Here is a 12,306-nt window from a genome sequence, read left to right as displayed (position 1 = left end):
AAGAAAGAAAGAAAGAAAGAAAGAAAGAAAGAAAGAAAGAAAGAAAGGAAAGATGCATTCTACTTATTTAAAAAAAAGCAGGCATAGATAATATATTAAATTCTTCATTGAGTTACTTGGACTTATAATTAAAAATTGATTCTTCAAGAATCATTCTTCATGGACAGTAAGTAATCATACCATCTTATTTTATTCTGCACTAAACATGGATTATTGCGATGAAACACTTAGACACTTCCCATGATATAGATTTAAAGTTAATTTTAATTATGTGTCTTGAATAATTGCTCAAGATATGTAATCCCCAAGTGGTAATGTGAAAGTGGTTAAGCACAGTTACCAGTAAAAACATGCTATATCCTTAAGATTTGTATTTCAAAGTACACTGTAATTTTCAATGATTATAACTTGCAGTGCTTTGTTGGACATTAGAAATTATCATCAACCTTGAATATCTTTATTTCATGAGTTTATTTCTCCAAAAGGGAAATCATTTTGGGTTGAGTTGATTGGTGCTTTGTCAAAGCAGTGATTTATCACTTTGATTTTATATTATAAAACATACAGGTAATTTTTATCTGATAAAGAAGTGCTGGGAGATTAGCATAAAGTGTCACTTGATCTTTTCTGTATTTTTTGACATAATAGATAAATTAGACTGTCATCAGGATATTTTATAATTTTCTTTTTTTTTTAATTTATGTTTAGATGACTTTCTAAAAACCTTACTTGAACTGTGGCATTAGGTAGATTACATATGTGATGTTCATCAAAATTTTATATAGTACCTTTTGAAAGTCATAAAGGGCATTAAGAATTTTGCAAGGTTAGGGGCACCTCGGTGGTTCAGTTGGTTAAGTTTCCTATTCTTCATTTCAGCTCAGGTCACGATTTCACTGTTTGTGAGTTCAAGCCCTGCATCAGGCTCTGCACTGACAGCACAGAGCCTGCTTGGGATTCTCTCTCTCTCTCTGTCTCTGCCCTTCCCTCTCTCCCTCTCTCTCAAAATAAATAAACAAAAAAAATGTGCAAGGTTAGATTTGTTAAGTATGAAATTAGTATGAAAGTGTATATTTTCTCTGGAAAAATGAAATTATAATGAAATAAAATTAAAATATTTTGAAAACAGAGGACTAAGCTAAAAGACATTTTAAATCTGGTGTTTGCCTCAGTGTTTTGTTTTTTTTTTTTTTTTTGCCTCAGTGTTTTAAAACTTACCCTGAAACTAATAGTTACTGTGCTGAGTAGAGTTTCTGAATTTCAATTCTGAGGATAAAGGACTTATTTTATCTGATAGGGGATGGTAGTGTTGATGAGTCTGAAACATTTACTGAATTATTGTTTTATGTAACTAAAAGCTCAAGTACCATATATGCAGCTATATGTTTTTACTCATTAGTGCCATATTCTCCATGAGGCCATTTTTTCCTTGAGACATTGAAAATATAAACACAATGAAGTATGATGTGGTTTCTTTTATATGGGTCATGTTGCAACATCACTTTTGAGTTATGAAGTTTCTTTTTATTTTTTTCAAGCTTCTTTGAGGATTTTAAACAATGCTTCTGCCCACTTCTGTAGTAAAATTTGTCTTAGAAATATGATATCCCCATCCCCAAAAAGAAATATGATAGTCCCCCTCTCATAGGAAATTCAGGGTTCCTGGGCATCTTCAGTTTTTTAAATTAATTAATTAATTAATTATTAATTAATTAACATTTATTCACCTTTTTTGAGACAGAGAGAGACAGAGCATGAGTGGGGGAGGAGCAGAGAGAGAGGGAGACACAGAATCTGAAGCAGGCTCCAGGCTCTGAGCTGTCAGCACAGAGCCCGATGTGGGACTTGAACTCACTGACTGTGAGATCATGACCTGAGCTGAAGTCAGACGCTTAACCAACTAAACCACTTGGGCGCTCCAATAATTTATTAATTTTTTAAATTTACATCCAAGTTAGTTAGCATATAGTGCAACAATGATATCAGGAGTAGATTCCTTAATGCCCCTTATGCATTTAGCCCATTCCCCCTCCCACAACCCCTCCAGCAACCCTCTGTTTATTCTCTGTATTTAAGAGTCTCTTATATTTTGTCCTCCTCCCTGTTTTTATATTATTTTTGCTTCCCTTCCCTTATGTTAGTCTGTTTTGTATCTTAAAGTCCTCATATGAGTGAAGTCATATGTCTTTCTCTGACAAATTTCGCTTAGCCGAATACCCTCTAGTTCCATCCACGTAGTTGCAAATGGCAAGATTTCATTCTTTTTGATGGCTGAGTAATAACTCCATTGTATATATATACCACATCTTCTGTATCCATTCATCTATTGATGGACATTTGGGCTCTTTCCATATTTTGGCTATTGTCAATAGTGCTGCTTTAAATATTGGGGTGCCTGTGCCCTTTCAAAACAGCATACCTGTATCCCTTCGATAAATACCTAGTAGTGCCAATGCTGAGTCATAGGGTAGTTCTATTTTTAATTTTTTGAGGAACCTCCATACTGTTTTCCGGAGTGGCTGCACCTGTTTGCATTCCCACCAGCAGTGCAAAAGAGATCCTCTTTCTCCACATCCTCACCAACATCTGTTGTTGCCTGAGTTGTTAATGTTGGCCATTCTGACGGGTGTGAGGTGGTATCTCATTGTAGTTTTGATTTGTATTTCCCTGATGATGAGTGATGTGGAGCATTTTTTCATGTATCAGTTGGCCATCTGGATGTCTTCTTTGGAGAAGTGTCTATTCATGTCTTTTGTCCATTTCTTCACTGAATTCTTTGTTTTTTTGGGTGTTGAGTTTGATAAGTTCTTTACAGATTTTGGATACTAACCCTTTTTCTGGTATGTTGTTTGCAAACATCTCCCATTCTGTCAGTTGCCTTTTAGTTTTGCTGATTGTTTCCTTCGCTGTGCAGAAGCCTTTTATTTTGATGATGTCCCAATGGTTCATTTTTGCTTTTGTTTCCCTTGCCTCCGGAGACATGTTGAGTAAGAAGTTGTTGCAGCCGAGGTCAAAGAGGTTTTTGCCTGCTTTCTTTTTGAGGATTTTGATGGCTTCCTGTCTTACGTTGAGGTCTTTCATCCATTTTGAGTTTATTTTTGTGTATGGTATAAGACAGTGGTCCAGGTTCATTTTTCTGCATGTCGTTGTTCAGTTTTCCCAGCACCATTTGCTGAAGAGACCATCTTTATTCCATTGGATATTCTTTCCTGCTTTGTCAAAGATTAGTTGGCCATACGTTTGTGGGTCTATTTCTGGGGTCTCTATTCTGTTCCATTGATCTGAGTGTCTGCTTTTGTGCCAGTACCATACCGTCTTGATGATTACAGCTTTGTAATGCAGCTTGAAGTCCAGGATTGTGATGCCTCATGCTTTGGTGCTATTCTGGGTCTTTTCTAGTTCCATACACATTTTAGGATTGTTTGTTCTAGCTCTGTGAAGAATGCTCGTGTTATTTTGATGGGTATTGCATTGAATATGTAGATTGCTTTGGGTAGTATTGACATTTTAACAGTATTTGTTCTAACTGTCCAGGAGCATGGAATATTTTTCCATTTTTTGGTGTCTTGTTCACTTTCTTTCATAAGTTTTCTGTAGTTTTCAGTGTTTAAATTTTTCATCTCTTTGGTTAGATTTATTCTTAGGTATTTTATGGTTTTTGGTGCAATTGTAAATGGGATCAATTCCTTGATTTCTCTTTCTGTTGCTTCATTATTGGTGTGTAGGAATGCAACCGGTTTCTGTGCATTGATTTTTATATCCTGCAACTTTGCTGAATTCATAGGTCAGTTCTAGCAGTTTTTTGGTGGTATCTTTTGAGTTTTCCATATAGAGAGTATCATGTCATCTGTGAAGAGTGAAAGTTTGACCTCCTCCTGGCCGATTTTGATGCCTTTTATTTCTTTGTGTTGTCTGATTGCTGAGGCTAAGGCTTCCAATAGTATGTTGAATAACAGTGGCAAGAGGGGACATCCCTGTCTTGTTCCTGACTTTAGGGGGAAAGCTCTCAGTTTTTTTCCACTGAGGATGATACTGGTGGTGGGTCTTTCATATATGGCTTTTATGGTCTTGAGGTATGATCCTTCTGTCCCTACTTTCTTGAGGGTTTTTATCAAGAAAGGATGCTGTACTTTGTCAAATGCTTTCTCTGCATCTATTGACAGGATCATGTGGTTCTTGTCCTTTCTTTTATTGATGTGATGTATCACATTGGTTGTTTTGCAGATATTAAACCAGCTCTGCATTCCAGGTATAAATCTTACTTGGTTGTGGTGAATAATTTTTTTAATGTATTTGAGGATCCAGTTGGTGGTATCTTGTTGAGGATTTTTGCATCCATGTTCATCAGGGAAATTGGTCTATAGTTTTCCTTTTTAGTGGCCTCTTTGTCTGGTTTTGGAATCAAGGTAATGCTGGCTTTATAGAAAGTGTTTGGAAGTTTTCCTTCCATTTCTATTTTTTTGGAACAGCTTCAAGAAAACAGGTGTTAACTCTTTAAATGTTTGGTAGAATTCCCCTGGAAGGCCGTCTGGTCCTAGACTCTTGTTTGGGGGGGAGATTTTTGATTACTGTTTTGATTGCTTTACTGGTTATGGGTCTGTTCAAATTTTCTATTTCTTCGTGTTTCAATTTTGGTAGTGTATATGTTTCTAGGAATTTGTCCATTTCTTCCAGATTGCCCATTTTGTTGGTGTTTAATTGCTCATAAGGCATCTTCAGTTTTATTTAACATCCTGCGTAATAGAGAGACTTTGACAGGATGTTTATTATATCTTCCTGAAAGTAAGATATTCTTATCGCAGTAACACTGAACTAGCGTGCATCAGCCCTCACAATTATTTAGGAATGTGACCTTGGCCAAGCCATCATGAGTATTCTTCAGTTTTATTAATTATAAAACAAGGAGAACATATTAATCTTCAAGTTTCCTTTCAGCTCTAAAATTTTATGATTATCTGTGCTTATGGTAAAAGAATATACAACATACATATTTGAGAAAAACATACATAGTTACAGAGAACCAGCAGGAATAAAAAATAGAAGATGAGTACATCCTAGCAAGAATCTAATATGCAGTAATAATCACTGGCCGTAAATAAAATTCTTTGCTACTAATCTTACCTTGTTTCTCAAGAAAACCCAGTCAGATATTCTTGTTGGGAGAGTATTAGAGAAGTTAATTGTTTGGAGAAAGTTAACTTTTTTTTTTTTTTTATTTTTTTTATTTTATTTTTTTATTTTATTTTTTAAATTTTTTTTTTCCAACGTTTTTTATTTATTTTTGGGACAGAGAGAGACAGAGCATGAACGGGGGAGGGGCAGAGAGAGAGGGAGACACAGAGTCGGAAACAGGCTCCAGGCTCCGAGCCATCAGCCCAGAGCCTGACGCGGGGCTCGAACTCACGGACCGCGAGATCGTGACCTGGCTGAAGTCGGACGCTTAACCGACTGCGCCACCCAGGCGCCCCGAAAGTTAACTTTTATCTGAAATGACAAAATAGGATACAAAAGGATACAACCTAGTGTTGGGAGTTCATTCCATGATTATAGTGTATTTGTTCTAAACTGAGAGTATCTGCTGGGTCTGAGTGATATATTGCAGTAGGTTAATAGGCGCCCACTGGAGCCTGAGGATGAGAATGGGAAAGGAGCTCTGTTCCTCACGTGTTCACTTCTATTTCCTTCATTTCTCCTTAGGCAGAGATTTTCCCCCAGTTATGCTTTCTGCATATACCTATACTTCCAGCACATGCAAATCCCTCTCCTCTTTGCCTTTATGCGAGGATAACTTGTGTCTAAACTAATGGAATCTGGACTAGATAATCTTTAAAAATTTCTTCGCGTTTTAAATTTTGTCTTTGGGGCGCCGGGGTGGCTCAGTTGGTTAAGCGTCCGACCCTTGATTTTGGCTCAGGCCATGATTTCACAGTTCGTGGGGTTGAGCCCTGTGTCGAGCTCTGCGCTGACAGAGTGGAGCCTACTTGGGATTCTCTCTCTCCCTTTCTCTCTGCCCCTCCCCCACTTGCATTCCCTCTCAAAATAAATAAACAAAATAAATAAATAAATTTGGCCATTATGAAGTTCACCATCAAAAAACCACAAGAGTCATGTTTGGAAAGCACGTTTAAAAAAAAGAAAACACTTCTTTTGTGTCAAGACACTTACTGATTCAGACAGGAAACATAATCCCTTTTTTGTTGTTGTTTGAACCTACATATCAAGACAAGAAAAATCTATGACCTCCTGTCTTCCATTGCAGGCAAACCTCATTAGTGAAGACATTGAAAGTGCAATCAGTGACAGTAAAGGAGGGAAACAGAAGAGACGGCCCGAAGCCCTGAGGTAAAATCATTAAAAGAGATTGAGGGGTAGAATTGTTTTGTTTGTTAGAAAAGTTTTTTCATTTGTGGTTTTTTGTTTTGTTTTTTGCTCTAAAGATTTAGAAAGATTGCCTTCAGTGAAGGTATATTTTAGAGATTACAACCTGTGATTTCAACTCATTTGCTCTTCTGAGTTTGTCGGTTTATGGGTTTATGTGTGCACATTTTCCCTCCATGTTTCTGGTCTGTCTCTGAGAAGGCTTCTCTCCCACGTGTGTTGTCCAAGAGAGTCAGGACTGATGAGTGACAATTTAAGGGAAGGTCAGCCTAGGGGAGTACAAATAGATATGAGGAATATAGTTCACAGCCTTTCCAAATCACGGGAGACACAGGAAAAAAAAATTAAACCTAGTGATCAGTTGAATTAAAATGTTCCTATGATTTTGTATTTGATGTACATTTGTAAATATATATAATATGAAATGGTTAGGAAACCCTTATTGTTCTACCTCTTGACATAGTTCCTAAGGTTGAAGAACTAATACCATAAACTGAGAGAATTGATAGAAAGTAAGATGGTAAAAAATTCTTTTTTTTTTTTCGTCTTTTTTAGGATGATTTCAAAAGCAGACCCTGGTATACCGCCTCCACCAAGAGCTCCTGCCCCAGTGCCCCCTGGGACTGTTACCCAGGTGGATGTTAGAAGTCGGGTGGCAGCCTGGTCTGCGTGGGCAGCTGACCAGGGGGACTGTGAGTGTTTCTAGAACTGCTACTTCTTGAACATTTATTATGGGTTGTGACATAGTTCTTGCTTTCAAATTCTGATGCTGATTTCTGAGCTAAAGCCTGAGGTTAGCTTTTTTAATTGAAACAAAACTTAGAAAAGAAATTTAAGCCTTGGACACTATAAGACTATTGTATACGAGAGTTCAGGCCAGTCATTTAAATAAATATGGTGTTAGGATTATGGTCCCTTTTTTTTTTTTTTTTTTAAATGCAATCAAAGATGGGAAGTTTCACTCAGCTAACAAAAAGATGGTAACATGATATATACCAAACAAGAGTTTTTTAAAGACTATACTTCAAAATTCTTTCCATTATTATTACCTTACCACTGTCCTTTTTGGAAAAAGTGTTGTGCTTTCATGAAAAGGATATCAGGGTAGTATTAGGACAAGAGTAAAATGCATTCTCCATCTGGCTAAGCTTGTCAAAGGGGCCCTTGTGGGCACCATCATTTTACCTTGGTATTCTTTTTAAAAGACAAATCACAGCATAGAACATAGTGTAACATTTTACATGTCAGAATGTTTCTTGCCAAATATGAAATTGTTATGACCGATAATGCCTTATGATATGTTGTTAGGTCCAGTGTCTTCATTATAAGGGTTAATAATTGTGATCCAGCAAGTTTGAATTTGATGAAGCTTCACTCTTTTGCCTCACAGTACAATAGACTTCTTAAATCACTTATCCTTTATCTAATAAAGCATTATTCATACAGGATATCTAGCAGGGTAGGTAAACAATAGAACTTGGTGGCCAAAATGAGTGACACTGGGCTTGATTTTGAATCTGATGAGTTGCAAGTTAGACTCTGGAATAAGACCAGGATCTACTGTGTGACCTTGGACAGTATCCCTCTGTGCTTCAATCTCACTTGTAAAATGGGGATAATAATTCATGGGTTGCTGTGAATCTGAAAGCAAGTAACGCCTCTAACAGTATCTCTTGCAGTGTTGTACACATAATGTGTGGTTGGTCTCACTTTTGCCAAATGGAGTTCATTTTATTTCTGAAATGCTTTCCATTTTATTTAGTTTTTTGTTTTGTTTTGTTTTGTTTTTTGGTATCCTTGAAGTTATTTTTAGAGATTTACACATAAGCCCAGCTACCAAACAGATGAAAGAAAGAAATCTTTGAAACATCCATTTATCAAAAGTGAAGTAACAGAATTACTTACTTTAACTTTTATAACAATTTCTGTTTTTAGAAATTTATAAGGTAAATTTCTGTTGATGCTTTTTTTTTTTGTAAAATTTTGTGTTTAAAAAAACTGGTAGGAGTTTATAGTGTTTTTAACTTTTTGTTCTTATGGTACTTTTGTTGTTGCTGCTGTTTGGTGGAAGAAATGTGGGTTTTGAGAGAGATCAAAATGGTCTTCCTTGAAGTTGAGGAAGGATAAGACATCTTAAGTTTACAAATATTCTGAATAAAATTGTAAAAACATCTGTAAAACTAATATAATTTACAGAAAAGAGAAAATTTGTTCCTGGGGTGTTTGTGGGCTCTCATTAGGTTTTGTCTAAAATATGCTGTGCATTCTCATCTATTTAAATTAGAGTAAGAAATGGTTTTCAGAACTTCTAATTTTCTACTAGACCAAATAGAACATAACACTTACCCATGTGAGGTTCTGTCTGGATCCAGGCCAGTTTTTAGTTGGAAATCCACTGCACGCTCCCCTGCTTCCGTGACCCCCCCGCAAGAAGTATCTTTTGGTCCCTCTACAAGTTCTGGCTGACTCAGGCTAAAATCTCCTTTGAATCCTTGACATAGCCTTACCCATGACTTCTAAAAGTGGTCTCTGTAGAATAGTGGCAGAAGGGGTCCTAGGTGATGAAAAAGTCTGCAAGATATTGCACCTCTCCCTTATCTCACCTGCCAAGTGACATTTTGGGACCTATCTGGAGTTCCTACTAGCTATATTTCAAGGTCAACTTGCTGCTTTCTGTAGTATACAATACCCAAGGAAGTAGCTAACCCATGCAAAACAGCATTTAACTGGCAAGATTTCATGAATGTAAATTCTAATTATCTTAAAGTACTTTACAGCCACTAATTAAGTTTCATAAGACTCTGTAATTTCTTCTTTTGTGTGTGGGGGGGTACCTATTCCTTTTTTGGGGAAAAGTTAGGCATAAAAAGGCATAGCAATACAGAATTTTGAGTATTTTTTTTATAGTTTTCTGTATTGAATATCATGAGTCATGATGTATTATGAGTTGTATTTCCATTATTGATGGTACATTTTTCCTGTTTCATCTGTACAGTTTTTGGTTTTTTTTATTCCATATACTGTGAAATGTTTGTAGAAGTATCTGTGTTTAGTAGTAGTGTTAACCAGGAAGGAGATCATGATAATGACCTTACAATTAACATCATGCTTTAGCTCAATGAGCTAACTTAATATCTTGAATGCTCTTAAGATATCTATTATTTAATTTACAAATCCTGTAGGGCATTTATACTTTTAAAGTTTAAGTCAGTGAACCCAACATTGCATGTTTTAAGCTTAATGACATTTTAAAAAGCACTTTGCTGGGGCGCCTGGTTGGCTCGGTCGGTTAAGCATCTGACTTCAGCTCAGGTCGTGATCTCACGGTCCGTGAGTTCAAGCCCCACATCGGGCTCTGTGCTGACAGCTCAGAGCCTGGAGCCTGTTTCAGATTCTGTGTCTCCCTCTCTCTCTGCCCCTCCCCTGTTCATGTTCTGTTTCTCTCTGTCTCAAAAATAAATAAACATTAAAAAAAATTTTTTTTAAATAAATAAAAAGCACTTTACTGTCAGAATTTTTTTATTTTTTATTTAAAAAAAATTTTTAAATGTTTATATTTGAGAGACAGATTGAGAGAGAGAGAGAGAGAGAGAGAGAGAGAGAGACAGAGCACAAGTAGAGGAGGGGTAGAGACAGAGAGGGAGACACAGAATCTGAAACAGGCTCCAGGCTCTGAGCTGTCGGCACAGATCCTGATGTGGGGCTTGAACTCAGGAAAGGTGAGATCATGACCTGAGCTGCAGTCGGAAGCTTGGCTGACTGAGCCACCCAGGTGCCCCTACTGTCAGAATTTTAAAAAGGACTTTACTGTCAGAACCCCCAAAGCTTTATTATAATCAAAGTGTTGGAATGTGTAAGAATTGGGATGTTTGTTGCGTTAGAAATAGTTGGCCAGTTTTTGACGGGTAGGTGCTTAAATGTGAGTTGGTACTTGTTTTCTTCTGTAGGAATTATAGGATGAGAAGTTAGGATTGGTTCCACAGGCAGCTGTCAGGAAGAAGGGAGAATAGCGGGGAAGTTACAGGGTGAATCAGCATTGTGAAGGTTGAAAGCTCTGCCCGAGTCCTTCTTTTTTAGTGGTAGCAAGAGTGCATGTCATTCATAGATGACGAGCAATTTTGATTCTGTATCTAAAGAAGGTGTTCTCTTTTGTAAATGGTACTCTTTTCATGTTCCATTGCCTATATTGATACTGCTCAGGCAACAGGTGGAAAGACTTAATGATTTCCTTTCTTTAGTTGAGAAGCCAAGGCAGTATCATGAGCAGGAAGAAACGCCTGAGATGATGGCGGCCCGAATTGACAGAGATGTGGTAGGTCTACCATTCATCTTTAGATCATTGGCTTTTTGTTTTGTTTTGTTTTTTAAAGGGGAGAAAATATCAACAGGGAAAATGAAGTTGATTTAAATAAAGGTGTTTTGTGGAAAGTATATTTTCTCTTTCCATTGGTGGTTATGCCCTTTGAATTATTTATCTTAACTGTTTTTTGCCTTTATGCCAATATTTAGTAGAATAGGGCTCTGATAGAAAACTAGCATATTAACTAGTTTGCAAAGGAATTTAAACTGAATTATCAGATTTGAGGGATTTTAACTTTTTCATAGTTTGTAATTCATAATTGAAATATCTTTTAAATATATCTTCATGACATTTATTAAAAAATATTTTATAATTCCTAAAAAATAAAATGTAAATTTTAACTCTTTATAAAGGATAAGGCTGTATTTATTTTTATTAGTCCATAGTAGTTTACTTACACAGTGAGAATGCCCTGTGATGTAATAACAACATATGATCGTAATATAATTATTTTTATACTATACACACATTCCTAGCTTATTTGTAAACAAATACTTAGAGGAATTTGAAGTCTGGAACTTCATTTTTATATCACACCATTATTTATTACACTTAGAAGTTTATTTAATCCCGATTTCTAGTCTTTTAAATTAGAAGAATGTCAGGTTTCACACAAAGTAGAGAAAGTCAGCTAAGACTGTAGTATAATCAAAATTCATCCAATAATCCCTGAAAGCATAATTCATCATTGATTCTATTTAACCATGTAGAAACTCTTATTAATGACTATTCTAGGATAATTATCTATGTGTTTATTAGGTTATACAACATTCTGTATACCTTTTTCCATGAAATAATACTGTCGGTACTTTATTGGGACATTTATTAAAAAAAACAAAAATTCTTAGTGCTCTTCTAACAAGATATTTCTTAGAAATTTTTACCCTAACTTTGTGTGGAAGAAGCACTATGAGAAAATTAGAGTAGTTGAAAATAATTAATAATCTGAATAGATACTGTGAATGCTTTCTTGATGGTATTGAAAATAGAACAAAATTAAACTAAAGAAAAATGTGAATGTCAGACTTCAGCCACAGGTATAGATATATTTAGTTTAATTCTTTTCTTGGAATTAGTGCTAAACTTAAAATTTGTATGTGGGAGGTATTTTTTTTTCTAATTTTCCTTTACTGACAGTATAAAGTCAAGGCAAAAAATTGTCTTATTTTGTTTTACATTTCATTCTGTAATTTCTAATTCCAGCAAATATTAAACCACATTTTGGATGATATTGAATTTTTTATCACAAAACTCCAAAAAGCAGCTGAAGCATTTTCTGAGCTTTCTAAAAGGAAGAAGACTAAGAAAGGTAAAAAGAAAGGGCCAGGAGGTAAGTTGGATTTTCTTAATCTTCTAAAGACCTTTGAGAACTCCAGTGCTAGGCAGAGTTTCTGCCCTTGTGAACTGCTCAGCAAAACTCCATTGACAGTGGGCCAAGGTCCCTTTTTTTATTTTGGGATAGCACCTGGAAGTTAGGCAGAGACTAAGATGAGCCCAGGGAAAAGTCCATTTTAGTTCGAAGTTGGCTATGGTAAGGAAAGAGTCTAGGATACTTCACCTAAATCACA

General features: G+C 36.0%; 1 protein-coding gene across 5 annotated transcripts in view; it reads left to right on the top strand.

The window, feature by feature from the left end:
* The window catches only part of EPS8 (epidermal growth factor receptor pathway substrate 8), a 192,127-nt gene that overhangs the window by 136,284 nt on the left and 43,537 nt on the right, over positions 1–12,306 (top strand). For all 5 annotated transcript variants that reach the window (XM_049625139.1, XM_049625142.1, XM_049625138.1 and 2 more), the window contains 4 exons: positions 6,260–6,342; positions 6,934–7,070; positions 10,617–10,690; positions 11,942–12,068. In XM_049625139.1, coding sequence (XP_049481096.1) covers positions 6,260–6,342; positions 6,934–7,070; positions 10,617–10,690; positions 11,942–12,068 — 421 coding nt within the window. The remainder of the gene's footprint in view (positions 1–6,259; positions 6,343–6,933; positions 7,071–10,616; positions 10,691–11,941; positions 12,069–12,306) is intronic.

This window comes from Panthera uncia, chromosome B4 (genome assembly GCF_023721935.1).
Source record: "Panthera uncia isolate 11264 chromosome B4, Puncia_PCG_1.0, whole genome shotgun sequence".
NCBI classification, from domain to species: domain Eukaryota; kingdom Metazoa; phylum Chordata; class Mammalia; order Carnivora; family Felidae; genus Panthera; species Panthera uncia.
This window is presented reverse-complemented; position numbering and strand designations above follow the sequence as displayed.